Source organism: Bipolaris victoriae (genome assembly GCF_000527765.1).
Source record: "Bipolaris victoriae FI3 unplaced genomic scaffold scaffold_28, whole genome shotgun sequence".
NCBI lineage: Eukaryota > Fungi > Ascomycota > Dothideomycetes > Pleosporales > Pleosporaceae > Bipolaris > Bipolaris victoriae.
In genome coordinates this window covers 170940-186634 of record NW_014575364.1, presented here as the reverse complement: position 1 = coordinate 186634, position 15695 = coordinate 170940, and the positions used below count along the sequence as shown (strand labels likewise).

Sequence of the window (15695 nt, the reverse complement as noted above, 5' to 3'; positions counted from 1 at the left end):
CCAACAGTACCTTGGAACTGCTTTGGGCCAATCCAGTACCGTATTGGGAATTTATCAAATCCTTTTCGGATGCAACCCAGGCCGATGGTTGTCTCTGCACGCGGCGCGACTCTATTTTTGTACCGCCCAGGAGCCTCACCTTCTTGTAGTGTATCACCTTTTGTCACTCTCATCCGATATATGGTGAGCTGCTGCTGATATGACTTCTGTATGGTCTGCTACACTTTTTACAAACTGCTTGGGAGTAGCTCTCTGGAGTGCCAAGTTGAAGGTCAATGTATGACAAGGTCGGGTGATGCAGCTAAGTAATCTCCATGTCTCTGTTTTAAGTATTATGCTTAACAGATGAATAGCCTAGCTGTCCATGTACACGTGTTTGATCTTGCTTCCAACTTATTAGAAAACGATGCATTTGACCCTCCTCCGGGCATCCTGAATCAGGTCATAGACCCCACTGAACCCACCGCCAGCAGACTCTGTTGACCGTTTATCACATTTTTGGAGCAGAGACCGAAAGCAGAGCCAATCCCTCTCATTATGTGTATCTGCCATGCCTATATTGACGAAAGATTTGCAAAAGAATATTTTCTCTGGAACCTAGCTGCAGAAGACAAGTAGCTTGCACCCTACTGTCCTTGCGCGCCAAGGAAATACAGCATTATACACTGTATTGTCACAACACGATAACAAGTTAGAAAATCCGGTGAACTGATTCGTTGGCAACACCATCTTATCCATGTACCCCAACTCGCCAAGCAAAACTATTCAACTGACACCGTCCGCTCCACTCGAATGTGAACACAACAAGCAACGCGCCCGCAAACCAACGAAACCAACCCCTCGGTCCGACACACGACTGGACGTTACTCGTTTCGGTGGGTCAGCCAACAAAACTACGTAACCAATAGTCTAACGATCGCAACGCCTCCGATCTTCCGGACCTATTGTGGGGTTAAAAAACCCTCCGCAAAAACATTCCGCAACTGTCGTCATAAAGCCAAGGCTGCCCATTGGATTCGGGTTAAGCAAGCTTGTTTCCCCCTCTTCTATCATGGCAGATAAAAGGATGGCGGGGACGTGCATTCGCTGTCGGACGAGCAATTCGCTTTCGATGCGTGAAAGCGTAGTACTACCATTGCAGCTATGAAGTTCTCGTCATCACGCGATCTGGTGGTGGTGTTGTCGTTTGCGACAGAAGCAACAAGTCGGATTCTGGTCCGTCAACCTACGACTATCGACTACAATGCCGCTCCACCGAATCTCTCTACGCTAGCGAATAACTCGCTCTTCGAAACTTGGAGACCCAAAGCACATGTTCTACCGGCGTTTGGTCAGATTGGAGATCCGTGCATGCATTATACAGATCCTGCGACTGGGCTTTTCCATGTGGGATATCTGCACCTGGGAGCATCGGGCGCGACGACGAACGATCTGGTTACGTACAAGGACTTGAATCCCAATTCCGCGCCGTTCATCCGTGCAGGTGGGATAAACGATCCCGTTGCAGTCTTCGACGGGAGTGTGATTGAAAAGGGTGTCAACGGCACGCCTACGCTCCTCTACACGAGCGTCAGCTATCTCCCCATCCAATGGACAATCCGGTACACAAAGGGCAGCGAAACACAATCACTCGCCTACGCCACGGACGGCGGCAAAAACTTTACAAAAGCCAAATTCGGCCCCGTTATTCCTAGTCCTCCCTTCGCCATCAACGTAACAGGATTCAGAGACCCATTCGTATTTCAAAGCCCACAATTCGATTCTCTCCTCAGCAAGAAAAAAGACACATGGTACACCCTCATCTCTGGCGGCGTCCACGGTGTAGGTCCCAGTCTCTTCCTCTACGCCCAATACGACGACTCAGACTCTGCTTCATTCCAAACCTGGGAGTACCTAGGCGAGTACTGGCACGAGGCCGCAAACACCACCTGGACCGAATCCAACTGGGCCGGCCGGTGGGGCTTCAACTTCGAAGTCGCAAACATCTTCTCCCTCGACGAGCACGGCGCGAATCCCTCAACCGGCGAAACCTTCTTAACCGTAGGCGCAGAATGGAGCTACGCACCCATTGTACCCCAAGTCTCCGACGAAAGAGACATGCTCTGGATCGCCGGCACCCAATCCCTCGTCGACGGCAAACTAACCTTCGAACCGACAATGGCAGGCAGATTGGATGCAGGCCGCTCCGCCTACGCAGCAGCCGGCAAGCTTCTCTTCGCAGACTCGCAGCCCAGCTGGGCAAGCGGCGCCCCCGATCGCGCAATCACCTACCTCTGGCTCACCGGCGATCTCTACGGCACCTCACCCTTCCCCACCGCCCAGCAAAACTGGACAGGCTCCTTGCTCCTCCCCCGCGAGCTATCGCGCTGCTACATCGATGTGCTCGATACGCCGCTAGCCCGCGAAACCGGGGCGTGGAGGATCGAGCGAGAGAGCGGAGACGGTACACTGCGTCTTGCGACTCTATGCCAGAAACTCGCACGCGAAGTCAAGACCGCCTTCAAGGCAAATGCAACAAACGTACTCACCTTGCCTGCGAATCATCTTTCACCCGGCGAGCAGCGCAAATTGTCCCACACACCCAAGCAGAACCACTACATGCTTACCGCTTCCCTGACTTTCTCCTCTCGCACACCGGGTTTGAAAGCGGGACTTACGATTCTCTCTGGCGCGCACGAGACAACGCGCATCGTATACGATATCGGTTCCGAGCTACTCAGCGTGGAACGGGGGAGGTCGTCTGCGGCGGCGAATACAACGCAGGGCATACCTACGTACGACGAGGAGGGTAGGTTCCGTCTGTTCGATTTACCAGCCCACGCCAATGCGTCGCGGATCGAGACGCTGAATCTGTCGGTTGTGGTGGATGGTGGGGTGGTTGAGGTGCATGCGAATGATCGGTTTGCGCTGAGTACGTGGGTGAGGCCGTGGTATGCGGATAGTAAGAGCATTGGCGTTTTTGTGGAGGGAGAGGGAGAGGGAGAGGAGAAGGTCAGCGTGGGCGAGGTGAAGGTTTATGAGGGGTTGGTAGATGCGTGGCCGAAGAGAAATAAGAGGATCTAGGGTAGCAAATATGGGTAAGTAATGTTCAAGCGTTTGTTTTCGAGATAGAAATAACAATACGAATGCGTAATCATGAGCCTGGACTTCAAATTTACCGATTTACACTGTTTCAATTTTCATCCAGAAAAGGCACACCGACAAGGCGTAAACAATCATGCTCATAGCAGTAAGTCCACATCTATGACCCTATACTACCCTATAGGTAGAACCACCCACCCATCCATTGCTGCTTGCCTTTACAAAAACGCCAGAATGATAAAACATCATGGAAAACGCAATGATGTTGAATGGACACCCAACCCATGAAAATGGAACCGCATAACTCATTACTCAAGAATGCCTGCCATGCTACCTTTACGCCTTTCAGGAAGCTGCTTTATGCTAGGTAACCGAGCTCATCGCCCTCCAGACGTTCCAGGTACTCCTTCTCCAAAAGAATATCTATACACTTTTTGATGTCAGGAACACGAGGCATGAAGCGGTTCTTGATTTGCTGGATCGTCTCAGACACGAGCTGCTGGTGCTTCATCTTCTTTCGCGACTTCATGATACGCACAATGGCCGACTGTGGCAACGTCAGTATAATGTTCAATGTGAAAACTAAACAAGAAGGTATATACCTGAATAAGGAGCTTGCGGTCCTCCTCAATTGTCTTGTGCGTGTCCTCCGCCTCGGCCTTTTGTTCAGACTTGATACCAATGTTCAAGTTCATCTTCACCTTCTTGGTCTTGAAGCCAGTGTTGAGCTTGTAGACGGTACCAGACTCGTGCTTGGCATTCTCAGGCTGAGTAAGAAGAACCTTGGCCTTGATGAATACTCCCAAACTGGGGTCCAAGGTCTCCTTGTTCAGCTTGGTCGACTCGGCAATTTCATCGTACGTGACGGTGTCGCTGTCATTGAACAGCAACATGATTGCCATCTGGTACGTTGAGACCTGGAAGGTTGGCGAGGTCTTCAAGTTTGCAACCTTGCAGTAGTTGGCCTTGACCTCTCCCTTGCACAACTGCCATAACCATGTAAGCTTACGGCCCTGGTGCTTGTGGTTGTAGAAGCGGGAGAAACGGTCATAAGTCTGAACAATGAGTTGCGGGGGAGTAAATGGTGTAGTGGGTGGGTTCAGCGGCCAGAAGCCAGTGCCAAGAATGTGGTATGATGCATCGACGTTGGTCTTAATATCCGCCTCATCCAGGTTGTTAGCCTGCCACTCTTTGAAAGCAGTGTTCAAATCCTTGGAAATCTGCATGTCCTGGAACATGCGCTGCAGCTTGTTGGTATATTCGAAACCACAGGCCTCCTTCAACTTAGAAATCATGCTAGTCTCAGCATCGTCAGATGCAGATGTCGTCTGGACCAGACGCTTGGCCAACATGCGCGAGTAGAACTTCTGGAACACATCCTTGTCTTCAATATACTTGAAGACAGTCATAATCTGCGTAAGGAGCTTCTCCATGTCATCCTCTTCGCTCATCTTGGTGTTGGAGCGCTTCAGCAGTGTGTCGGTGTACTTTGCGAGAAGCTCAGGTGACTTGTTGGAGCCCGACTTGCAGATCTTGTTTCGGTTCACGAACTCACGGCAAGCATTATCCAGCGATCGTACAAACTCAGACTCTCCATTAAAGGCCTTGTTGACGAGCGCTTGGTATTGAGTGTGAACCTCAAGGAGTGCCTCGACATATACCTTGGGCTCAATGTTTTCGCCGTCTTGCGCAATCTTGTCAACGGCAGCCAAGCCCGCCTTACGGACGTGGTTTTCGAATCGCAGACGTAGGGGATCAAGGCCCTCGGGAACACGGGCAAGCAACTTGTACATCCGGCCAAGGTCATCTTCCTTGTCATAATCGAGGAGAATCTGAAATTCTTCGCGGAGGGCTTGGGAGTGGTTGGTGATGAGCGATTGTTCACATGTTCGCATCAACGGAGACATTATCTCGTTGAGCAGGTACAGGGGAACGCGCTCCTTCTCTTCTTCCAGGCGAATCTCTGCCTTCTTCATGTATTCTACCACGCTGTTCTCTGCAAGGAATTGCTTGGACTCGTTGTCGTAGTATTCTGCTGTGGCCTGTAGGAAAGGCTTCTCAAAGTACTCCTTGTAAACGTCCAACGTTGACTTGGAACTGTCCGCCTCGTCCAAACCCAACGAAACGAACGAATCTACGACTGACTTGATTTGCGACTGTTCGATAGTCTCACCGTTTCGCTGCTTCTCAACAAGCTTGAGCACTGACCGCATAACGCTCTCTTGACTGCCAGTGAACATATCCTCCTTCCAGCGAACCAAATGCAGGGTGTAGATGTCATAGATGTTTTTCTTACCTTCATCCATCTCGCGCTTCACCCAATGGCGATTCAAGTAGCGGAATAGATGGTTATTGTATTGTCCGGCGGTTGTGTACCGATTCCACTCTTTGATATAGAAATGGAGGAGCGCTTCATCAACATGCTGCCGTGATGCTGCCTGTACTTGTGCAAGGTGTGCCTTGAGATATTCAATCAGGTGCTGGTAGAGGTCCTCTCCGAGCAGATGAGCACCTCCGCGGTTGTTAGCGGCGTGGAATGAAGAGCCCGCCACAGCCTTCTGGGCGGTACAGAAGTTGTGGATCGCCGTGTAGAGTCCCATGTATGTCTTCATATCGACGCCCTCGCGTAGGTTGGTCATGATCTTGTCAACGCCGGCTTCGAGATATTTCCACCTGTGAATCATCAGTAAATAGTCCCAATTCAGCTATGACGTAAATATTGAGATATGAGGAATGATTATTGCTTTGGATACCCCCATCCAGTAGCTCTCGTAAAAGCGAATCGCGTAATTTGAGGGCTGAGCATGATATAGTTCGACTGGTCGTGAGTGGTCTTGCTACAGGATATCCGGGCTTCGCCGCGGCGTCTTGCACAAGTATATGGAAAATGTACAAGGAACGTATCAAGTATGCAAAGGTACTTACGTAGCGTTAACATCGTCCTTTGCAGGGACGGGTGGCATAGAAGAGGCCATATTGGAGTGTAACGTCGCGTGCTCTGGGGCACTCGTCGGGGGCGACTTGCGCGTGAGGAGCTTCTTGGGACCGGTACCGCTGTGTCGCAGACAAGCGTATTATGAAACAAACAGCCGCAGTCGCGGAGATGTTTATAACTCTTGGTGGAGTGAAGGTGGTTGCGAGAGTAAAGGTAGTTATGTGTGGAGAGGGCGGAGTGGAGGGGAGTGATGGGCGGCCGGTGGGGAGTCCCAGAGATACCGAGCGCTCGGCTTCCGTCTTGAAGTGGAGTGTATGCACTTCCCGTCGACACAAAGTGAGGAGAAGGGAGAAAGGTGCAAGACGAAGGTGCCAGAAGGGAGTAGGAGGCGGCGACGTTTTGAGAGTCACTTCAGCGTGCTTGAGTTGTTCAGGCAGCACCGAGCTAGGCTGGGAGGCTTGGCGCCCGCAAGGGTCCCGCTCACGTAGCCTAGCTGTACACCGAGACCCGCCTTCGTTCAGCCCATAGCCACCAAAATTTTATACCCAGACAGATTGATGGGCCACTCTTGGGCAATGGATACTCTCACGCCTACTCGTGCATATGCAGGGTAGTCGCAAGAGAGGGTCTTTGGAGAAATGCTGTTGGCTGGCCAATCTAGCTCAGTACAATGTTGTCCAAGTACCTTTACTATCAGTAGAGCATAGGACAGATGCTGTCGATAGCGATGTCAGAAGTTTCACCGTATAAGACTCTGTGACTGTGAATTTGAGAGATCCTATTGCCACGGCTTTTACCCTTGTTTTCGGTGACAGACGGAGCAACTCCTGCGGGTGGCAAATTTCAAAGATGCTAAACATTTTTCAAAGGTGGATAGATGCCAATGGCCATTGTTGGGTATTTTGAATTGGATGATTTACAATCAATCTTGTAGGGATGGGGAATCAGTCATTTGCACTTAAGCATCCCATCCATCAATTCTATTCCCTGCCCGATGACGTATTTCCGCGATCATGAATTTGTATCATCTCCAGGGTACATCCCTCAATCTCAATCCTATATTACTTTCCTAATCTGATAAAAAACCTCCGAGGATCGTACAAAGGTGTAAAACTAAACCAAGTAAGCTTTTTACGAAAAAGAAGCCAAGAACAAAAAATGCCTTCTTTACACCTCACACCGCTGTCTGCCCTGCGCATAAGCGCACACTACATTCCCTCTCATGCCCTAATTCCAAACACAACACCACGCGGCCACCCGCTTATAATCTACCATTCGGCTTTTCCTCCATCAACTTCTCCTTCGACTCTAGAAGCCCATGTCCCTCGCAACGGTCTTTCCCCCCAGTGGCGCTACACAATGTACTCGACGACACACTACCACTCGACAACGCATGAGTTTCTGTGTATTTTTTCTGGGCGTGCACGGCTACTATTCGGAGGAGAATCTAATCCTGGCAAGATAGAAGCCGAAGTAAGCGCGGGAGATGCTGTGCTTGTGCCGGCTGGAGTTGGACATCGGCTAGTGGAGGATGTAGATGGAGGGTTCACCATGGTGGGGAGCTATCCAAAGGGGTGTAGCTGGGATATGTGCTATGGAAAAGAGGGCGAGGAAGGTAAAGTAGAAGCGGTGGGCCGTGTAGAATGGTTAAAGAAGGATCCACTGTATGGGGATGATGGACCGGCTGTTTGGGAGAAGGAGAAATTGGACCAGCTTCGGGGAGACAAGAGTGAGCTGTGATGGAGACTTGTAGGTAAGCCTGAAGTCCTGTACTGGTGCATCACCCCAGGATCACAAGCTCGTAACGACCGTTTTTTTGTATTTCTTTCGCAGAGCATCTACTCGTACAGATGTGGTGATCCTTCTATGTGTGGTATAGTACATCAAAATTCCTCCCAACGCGCAGCGCGATATGTTACATGTCTCGTTTCGTGGTAATTAAACATCATCTTCGTCCAAGCATGTTCAAAATTAGTGGACCTTGTTCATACCAACTTTGGCATTTTCAGCGACGTCTTCGGCCTTGTCGTGGATCTTTTCAAGAATTTCCTTGGGTAGGGTATCCTTGGCTCGAGTGCCATTGCTGCCAGCAGCCTTTTCCTGCTCGATCTTTTCCTCCATGCGCTCTTCCTTTGACTTGATTGCCTTTTCTACCTGGCTGACTGCGCGCTCAATCTCGACCTCCATGTCTGGCAGATTGAACTGCTCAGCAATGAGCTTGCCGTTCCAGCGCTGCAGAACCATGACGTCTTCGGTCTCATTGTTGGTCTGCTGGTGGACCACAGCGGCCACTTGTTGGGCCTGTTGCGGGGTTGGGCGGGGTGCGGCGCGGGAAAGGGCACGGGTGGGGTACATGAGTCCGGCGGTGTAGAGTTCATCCAGGGTCCATGACGGATTAGGTTTGGGGAGATTGTGCTTGAGAAGGAACTCGAGGTGTCGTGCACCACCGAGGGCTTTCCAATGCGACCAGGCCCTGTAGAGGACGTAGAAAAAGGGCAGATTGGGAATGATGGGGACGAGCATAAAAGGGGCGGTGAAGGGCATGATGACAACGCTCCAGATGAGTTTGGTGCGGTGCATGTGCTGCCTCTCCTTGGCCAGCTTCTCAAGCAGGCTGGGGACCCTCTCCTGGGGCAGATATTTTCCTGGGAAGAGGACTTCGTATTTTGCCTTGCCGTCGAGGATTTCCTGCCTCCGCTTGGCGGTGAGGGCGGGAATGGTCTTGAGGCCCCATTCTTCGTAGGGGATGCGCGTCAATGCCTGGTTGCCGTAAAAGGTCACTTTGCGCTTCCAGTCCCACACGGCTTTTTGATCCTTTTCCCAAGCCACCCACGTCTCGCTCGCCTTGAGGGTGATTTTGTCATAGAGGGAGCGATCCTTTGGGGCCTTTTCGTGCAGCTTCTCGCAGTAGATGAGGGAGCGACGGGTGGAGATGGGCAGCAGGAAGAGACGCATCGTGAGAGGGGTTTTGGTGGTGGGTGCGGGGAGTGGGTGGTATTGGCGCAGAGGGAGGGCGGATTAGGTAAGCCGAAGTAGCGTGTAAGCCGATGGGACTACTACGTCAGTATGTAAATATGCAAGTAGTCGGATGCAGCATGGATGTCAGCACACAATGGCGCAGATGCAGGTGAGCCTACGTCAAGTTATTAAAACCTGCGACCACGACGGCCCAGCCAGCACATTGTGGCGACAGAGCGGCCCTGTGGCTGTGCAGAGCAGGCTGTGCAGGCGCTGGCAGTGCATGCTAGAGTCGAGTAGTACTAGAGAGAGAGGTAGAAAAAAAAACCAAGTCCAGTCGGAGGTGTATGTACAGGGCCAGTGAATTATGGGGACGCTTTCGAGGCTGCAGGCGGGTGGGTGGCAAGCAGAGGATCGGCCGACAAGCAATCTCCCAGATGCAGCCAACCTTTAGGCCTTTGGGTGAACGGACCTCGCAACGCTCCACCACCCACACTTTGATGGCACCGCTCCAACGCTCAACACACAGCACCTGCGCCGCCTGGCCTGTCTGACCTGTCTGCGCTGTCTGCTGCGCCCGCCCGCCTCGCCAGACCGCCGCCCTGCCGGATGATGCTGTGTGCGCGTCTTGTTTACTTTGCTCCCACCTAACTGCTCCTCAGCCGCGCTGCGTTGGCGCCAAGCTTCCAACCACCCCCCTTCGAATCTTGCTTGGGCGCAACATCTGACATCAGGGACGGGCGCCTTGTTCAAGGGAACCGCTGGTGCGACGAGGACGCCCCTCACATCCTCCGACAAGCATGACCAGCACGCCCATGGGCGAGCCCACCAAGACGGACAACAATGACATCGACCCCGTTGGCCTCACGGACGCGGCCGCCTTGCTTCGCCCAGACGTGGCTGCCGCCCAGGGGAGCGCCCACGTCTCCAGTCCAAATGCCTCTTCCAACGCCCCGGCCATGACCTCGTCCTCGCCCTCGCCCTCGCCCTCGCCCTCGTCCTCGGCTGCCTCCACCACTCCCACTCCGACGCCCGCCCCAGCACAACCAAACAGGCTGCTGCCCTCGCCCATCCCGCCGCCCTCGTCCTCGTCGCTGCACTCGCACCCGCACTCTTTCCAGCGCCCCCAGTCCCGCATCAGCGCCGTCTCGGGCGTCTCCAAGGACAGCCACGACGGAGGCCCCGCCCGGAAGAGCCAGTCGTACTCCATCTCCAGCACTCCGCGCACCCTGGCGTCCTCGAACCGAAGCCTGACCGCGAGCGCGGAGAACAGGGAACGCCAGCGTGCTGTACGCTCACTGCCTCCTTGGGTCCAGTCTGCCGAAGACGAGGACGATGCCGATGCCACCTCTTTCCTCCTGCCGAGGACGCCCACCACGGTCCGCCATGCAACCCACAACTTCTGCCCAACGCCAAAGTCAAACGTCCCGGGTCGCAAGTTTGACCATGTCCGCGAAGGCGCCCCCGTCACCCTTGGTACCCCCGTTAGCGACAGTGCTCCCAAGTGGAAACAGTTCACCCAGGGCTCCAACCTCGACCGCCCCATCTCGTCACGCGGCCAGATTGTAGACGACGATTGGATGAGGGAAAACATGCCCGACCTCGAGCAAAAGTGGGAGCCCATTGGCGAGAGTGCGCCCAAGGAACAGATCAAGGGCTTCTGGCTCTTTACATCAGAGAAAAGAAGGCGCGCCCTTGTTCGTTTCCACAACACCGTGATGAACCATCCCATGGTCCCTGCCGTGATCCGTGCCTTTGTGCTCATCTTTTCCACCCTCGCCCTCTCTCTAGCAGCCTCCATCTACCGTCACTCCGACAACAATGGATGCAGCAACAACTCATCAACATGGATGGCCATCCTTGTCGACATTGTAGCAATCATCTACACGCTCTACATCACCTACGACGAGTACACGTCGAAACCCCTCGGACTGCGTTCACACAATGCCAAAATGTCGTTGATCTTTCTCGACCTGGCCTTTATCGTCTTCGAGTCTGCCAACCTTAGTTTAGCTTTTCAGGCCCTCACTGATGAGAAATGGGCATGCGTTGAATCCGGCAGCGAAAATGCTTGCCCTTACAGAATGAGCATCTGTGAGAGACAAAAGGGCCTGACGGCCACGCTCTTCATTGCCCTCATTGCGTGGATTGCCACATTTGCTATTAGCACCCTAAGGTACATGACTTCTTGCCTGACCATCATCATCATCGTTCCCTTTATCACTAACATGCTTGCCTAGGTTGATCCACCGTGTAGCAAGGTAGTGCCTTGACCGCCACCGCCTCTATATTCTCCACACTCCTTCACACCCTTGTATCATACTAGACACAGTCCTCAGCTGGTGACTAATATTATTTTGCCCAAGCGCAGTTCCAAAGCCAACTACGCCCTCCTACATGCATCAGCCTCGTCATCCAAGCAACGGCTTCCCACGTATTCGCACCCCCTCCGTTTTCCTAGCCGCCTGCATTCCCGTGCTCCTTCCATTAAGTCGTTTTACTCCTGAGATCCACAAAGTTGGCATAGCTATGGCGTTGATTTCTTGGGGGTTCTCCATCAATTGGTGAGGTTTCCTTTCTTTGCTTTGTTTTGCTAGTTCACACCAACCACGGCCTATACAAGTCTGCATCGCATTTTCTTTTTCCCTAATTGTCCGGTGGGAGAAACAAGGTGCAATGGGGTATATGCGTCTGCGTCTGTATTTTTGTTTTTGTTTTTTCTTTTTCCTTGTTGCGTCTTGTTGGCATGCGAGACGCCTTGTCAGATGGGTGACAAGGACTAGTTGTAATGAAGCGAATAAGGCGGACGCCATGTAAAATAGCATCCCCTTTTGTTGTACATAGCATAGTTTTTGGGTAATCCAAATGCAAGACATGTCGAGTATTGACATTTTATACCTATCCTGTTTTGCTTTTTTGGATTATGTGGAAGTAAATTCCGCGTTGACTGGTATGGATACCCCAACGACCCACGCAGCGTAGAAGGCCCTTTGATGACGGGAAGCGGAAAAAGGCTTCTCCGACCAGCCTCACATCTACGTCATACTCAAGACCCCATTTCAAACCTGTAACCCAAACATTAGATACAGTTTTAAAAACGGAAGATTTAACAAGGTATATTATGTTGAATACAATGGTGACGAACGATGGGAATGAAGAAAACTTTCCATGGCACCTGGGTGTCTACGATGCGCATTGCCATCCAACCGATACCATGTCCAGCATCGAAACAATACAAGATATGAAAGCGCGAGTACTCACAGTCATGGCAACAAGAGCCGAAGACCAAGATCTTGTCACTGCTACAGCGGATAAGCACACCATCAGATCTGCAGATCCCTCCCAATGGTCAAGAGAAGAATGCATCGTACCATGTTTCGGCTGGCACCCGTGGTTTTCACACCAAATGTACCTCACGTCAGATATCGACCCAGATAATAGTCTCAAAGAGCAGGGAAATCTCACCGGAGAAGCCAAAATTGCACACTACAAAACAGCCCTACATCCCTCCCGCGAAAACCCCAGCGAAGAAGACATCCAAACCTACCTCTCCCTCCCCGACCCCACTCCCTTTAGCACATTCTTATCCAACACCCGCCACCAGCTACAGCAATACCCCTATGCTCTTGTCGGCGAAATCGGACTAGACCGCTCCTTCCGCATCCCCGAGTCCTGGACGGGAAATCACGATCTCTGGTGCAAACGCGACAGTAGCCTGACTCCCGGCGGGCGCGAAGGACGCCGTCTAACGCCCTTCCGCGCGAGTCCCTCGCACCAGAAGAAGATTTTCAAACTGCAACTCCAACTCGCAGCGGAAATGAACCGGGGAGTCAGCGTGCACGGAGTCCAAGCCCACGGACTGGTGTTGGAAGTGCTATCTGAGCTCTGGAAGGGACATGAGAAGCAGGTACTGAGTAAGCGGGAGCGTAAGAAACGTGGTGTAGACCATCCAGCTGCCGAAGCTGCAATTGAAGCAGACGCAGAGGGAACGAGTGATATGGGGACAGAAGGACAAGCAAAACCTTACCCCCCACGAATCTGTCTCCATTCTTACTCGGGCAACGTCTCCAATTTCAAACAATACCTCAACCCCGCCATCCCTGCGCAAATCTTTGCTAGTTTCAGTACTGCGATTAATCTCTCCGATAAGATGGATGAGGAGACGCCACAAAGTTTCGTGGACGTGGTCAAGACGGTGCCAGATCATATGTTGCTTGTCGAGAGCGATTTGCATACTGCAGGCGAGCAAATGGATATAAGGCTTGAAGATATTGTGCGTAGGATATGCAAGATTAAGGGGTGGGCGTTGGAAGATGGGGTGGCACGGCTTGGGAAGAATTGGAGGATGTTTGTGTTTGGGGAGGGGTGAATGAAGATGTGTACATATTTATCACGCAAAGAGAAAGAAAGAAAGAAGATTTGAATGTATACGTCATGACATTGCGTTCCGCTATGTGGTTTTTGGTATATGTGTCGTTTCTGTTGTATGTGTCGTTCCGTTGTATGTGTCATTTTGTTGAGATCGTCGTCGTCGTCGTCGTCGTGGGGCTACTACTGGTGACTGGCCTCTCTCTCTCTCTCATCCATTACCATGCGTCCATCTTCATCATCATCCTCCACCTTCGCGGGTATCTCCTCTCAAATCGCAATCTCAGTCCATCAAGGACAATCCACAACGTCTCAAACATCGTACAATCGACCCAGTAGCAGCCCAAAGCTCAGTCTCACACCCTCAAATCGGGGAGTTCGGGAAAATCAATCAACGTTGCTGATGAGGGGCACCGGTGCTCGCCTCAGTTGTCGTCCTCCTCGTCGAACATCTCTTCGTCGGAATCCCCCTCGTCAGACATCTCGTTGTCGGAATCCTCATCGATCTCTTCAACAACACCCCTCTTCATCTTGACAACAACAGCCTTACTCTTGGCCCGCTTGACCGCAGCCAAAGCATCTGTCTTGCAATCTGCTTGGGGTCCTGCCCCGTCCCAGATGTACTCGTCGCCGTACTCATCGATGAGCGTCGTGATGCATTGATAGACCATGTCATATTGCCACTCTTGATAAAGGACGCGATTGACCGGCAGTCCTGGGCGGTAAAACGACAAGTCCTGGAGCGCTCCTTGGAGAAACTCGATGCCGTCTGGTCCAGGAATGTTCTCCCCGAGAGACAGTTTGCGCAGGCGAATCGTTTGGAGTGCAGGTAGGCGTTTGAACAAGATGGCTGGTGGGTGGGTATTGTAATGAGTTACCCGATACACACACACACACACACACACACACACACACACACACACACACACACACACACACACATGTACAAAAAACAATACAATGCTTCAACGCAGACAAACGAAAAAAAAGAAAGGGAAAAATGGAAGAATGGAGTGACGGGGGGTAAGGGTAGCTTACTCAACATATCTCTATAACCGCCTCCGAACACGAATGACGCACTGCTCGCACACCACCGCTCATGTCGCATCTCGATGCTCTGCTTGATGACGCGGTCTACACGCGTAGTCGGACCCGTTTGCTCTCGGTTCTGGAGCTCCTCCCACGCCCAGTCGTAGCCGTAGGCGTTGGGTGCCGCGTGCTCGCTTACCAACGAGAGGGTGCGGACGAGGTGGGGGTAGGAGGGGTCGACAAGGAGCAAGGCCAGGAAGGAGGACAGACTCGAGTAGGTGGGGTATATGGTGCGGGAGTTGACGAGGCGCTTACCGAAGAGCGATTTGGCGGCGAAGCGGAAGCGCTTGCTGGTTTGACGCAGATTGGAGAGGTCCGAGGGCGCGGTGTGCGACATGATTTCGCTGAGGATCTCGGTGGGGAGGAAGGGAAGCTTCTGGTTGTGTGGTTAGTTGTGAGGATTTTCTGATGAGGAGTGGAGGAGGATGGTACTTTGGTGGGATCGAGGATTACATCCTGGCTTTCTTCGTATGGGAGGGCTTTGCCGAATTGGGCTTTACGGATCTCGTCGAATGCGTCTTTGGGTGTCAGTACTGAGCAGGTGGAGCCACTGAAGGTGGCTGGTTTAGACTTACCTGGATCGATCGCATTGGCGGGACCTTGGGTGGCGTAGATGCGAATTTCTTTGAGAAGTTTTTGGACGGCTGCTGCTGTGAGAACTGATCAAAGTCTTGTTGGGTGTGTCACGCTTACCTGCGAGCTCGGTGGCGTCCATCTTGTGAAGTGGTAATCTGAGGCAAGACCACCGGAGTTGGTGGTTTGGCCAGAGGGAGTGTGGGATATTAGTGAGAAGAAGATAGAGGGGAGAGTGTAGAGGGGATAGCAGGTAAATGGTCTTTATGTGCGGATTTTTCAAGCACAAGCCAAGGCCAAGGCCGAGCTTCTTGCATGATGCAGTGCTGCGTTTGCATGGTGAAGTGAATGGTGTTGTTGGGATCTGAAGGTCTCAGTGAGGAGTGAGGCCTCCGTGACGGTATGTGCAGCGTACTTGGCGGCCCTGGCCCTCACAGTGAGGGGAGAAGCAGACTGATTACTCGATACGATAACGGCTTGATATCCATGAGGTTCTAAAGCTTTCTAGAAGGCGACTGAAATCCCTCAGCAGGGATTCATATGGTAGGACACCAGTGGAAAGTGACATGACAGTGAGAGATGACTGCTTCGGGGGTACAGTGTTGCGAGTTTGCAATAATTGGATTGACTGTGAGAGAGAAAAGACATCTGTTAGGAGATTAAGATATGCGATTGGGAAAAAGGTTATCAA

The 15695-nt window shown here is 52.1% G+C and overlaps 8 protein-coding genes across 8 annotated transcripts; 4 read left to right on the top strand and 4 right to left on the bottom strand.

The window, feature by feature from the left end:
- Positions 1-1143: 1143 nt before the first annotated feature.
- Positions 1144-3063, top strand: COCVIDRAFT_36426 (glycoside hydrolase family 32 protein; the record flags this gene model as incomplete). The annotated part of the gene is made up of 1 exon (XM_014702739.1): positions 1144-3063. The coding sequence occupies one exon, from the start codon at positions 1144-1146 to the stop codon at positions 3061-3063; it is 1920 nt and encodes a 639-aa protein (XP_014558225.1).
- Positions 3064-3439: 376 nt separating this feature from the next.
- COCVIDRAFT_95135 (hypothetical protein) lies at positions 3440-6056 on the bottom strand (the record flags this gene model as incomplete). Its single annotated transcript, XM_014702738.1, has 3 exons — positions 3440-3628; positions 3684-5754; positions 6007-6056. 3 exons carry the CDS (start codon positions 6054-6056, stop codon positions 3440-3442), a joined length of 2310 nt encoding a protein of 769 aa, XP_014558224.1.
- A 1118-nt stretch (positions 6057-7174) lies between these two features.
- Positions 7175-7756, top strand: COCVIDRAFT_36424 (hypothetical protein; the record flags this gene model as incomplete). Its single annotated transcript, XM_014702737.1, has 1 exon — positions 7175-7756. The coding sequence occupies one exon, from the start codon at positions 7175-7177 to the stop codon at positions 7754-7756; it is 582 nt and encodes a 193-aa protein (XP_014558223.1).
- Positions 7757-7987: 231 nt separating this feature from the next.
- Positions 7988-8971, bottom strand: COCVIDRAFT_95115 (hypothetical protein; the record flags this gene model as incomplete). The annotated part of the gene is made up of 1 exon (XM_014702736.1): positions 7988-8971. The coding sequence occupies one exon, from the start codon at positions 8969-8971 to the stop codon at positions 7988-7990; it is 984 nt and encodes a 327-aa protein (XP_014558222.1).
- Positions 8972-9933: 962 nt separating this feature from the next.
- COCVIDRAFT_95213 (hypothetical protein) lies at positions 9934-11214 on the top strand (the record flags this gene model as incomplete). The annotated part of the gene is made up of 1 exon (XM_014702735.1): positions 9934-11214. The coding sequence occupies one exon, from the start codon at positions 9934-9936 to the stop codon at positions 11212-11214; it is 1281 nt and encodes a 426-aa protein (XP_014558221.1).
- A 171-nt stretch (positions 11215-11385) lies between these two features.
- On the bottom strand, positions 11386-11850 carry COCVIDRAFT_95012 (hypothetical protein; the record flags this gene model as incomplete). Its single annotated transcript, XM_014702734.1, has 1 exon — positions 11386-11850. The coding sequence occupies one exon, from the start codon at positions 11848-11850 to the stop codon at positions 11386-11388; it is 465 nt and encodes a 154-aa protein (XP_014558220.1).
- Positions 11851-12107: 257 nt separating this feature from the next.
- COCVIDRAFT_25296 (hypothetical protein) lies at positions 12108-13343 on the top strand (the record flags this gene model as incomplete). Its single annotated transcript, XM_014702688.1, has 1 exon — positions 12108-13343. One exon carries the CDS (start codon positions 12108-12110, stop codon positions 13341-13343), a length of 1236 nt encoding a protein of 411 aa, XP_014558174.1.
- Positions 13344-13767: 424 nt separating this feature from the next.
- COCVIDRAFT_36419 (hypothetical protein) lies at positions 13768-15146 on the bottom strand (the record flags this gene model as incomplete). The annotated part of the gene is made up of 5 exons (XM_014702733.1): positions 13768-14192; positions 14381-14807; positions 14864-14949; positions 15007-15075; positions 15125-15146. The coding sequence occupies 5 exons, from the start codon at positions 15144-15146 to the stop codon at positions 13768-13770; spliced, it is 1029 nt and encodes a 342-aa protein (XP_014558219.1).
- Between the last annotated feature and the right edge of the window lie 549 nt (positions 15147-15695).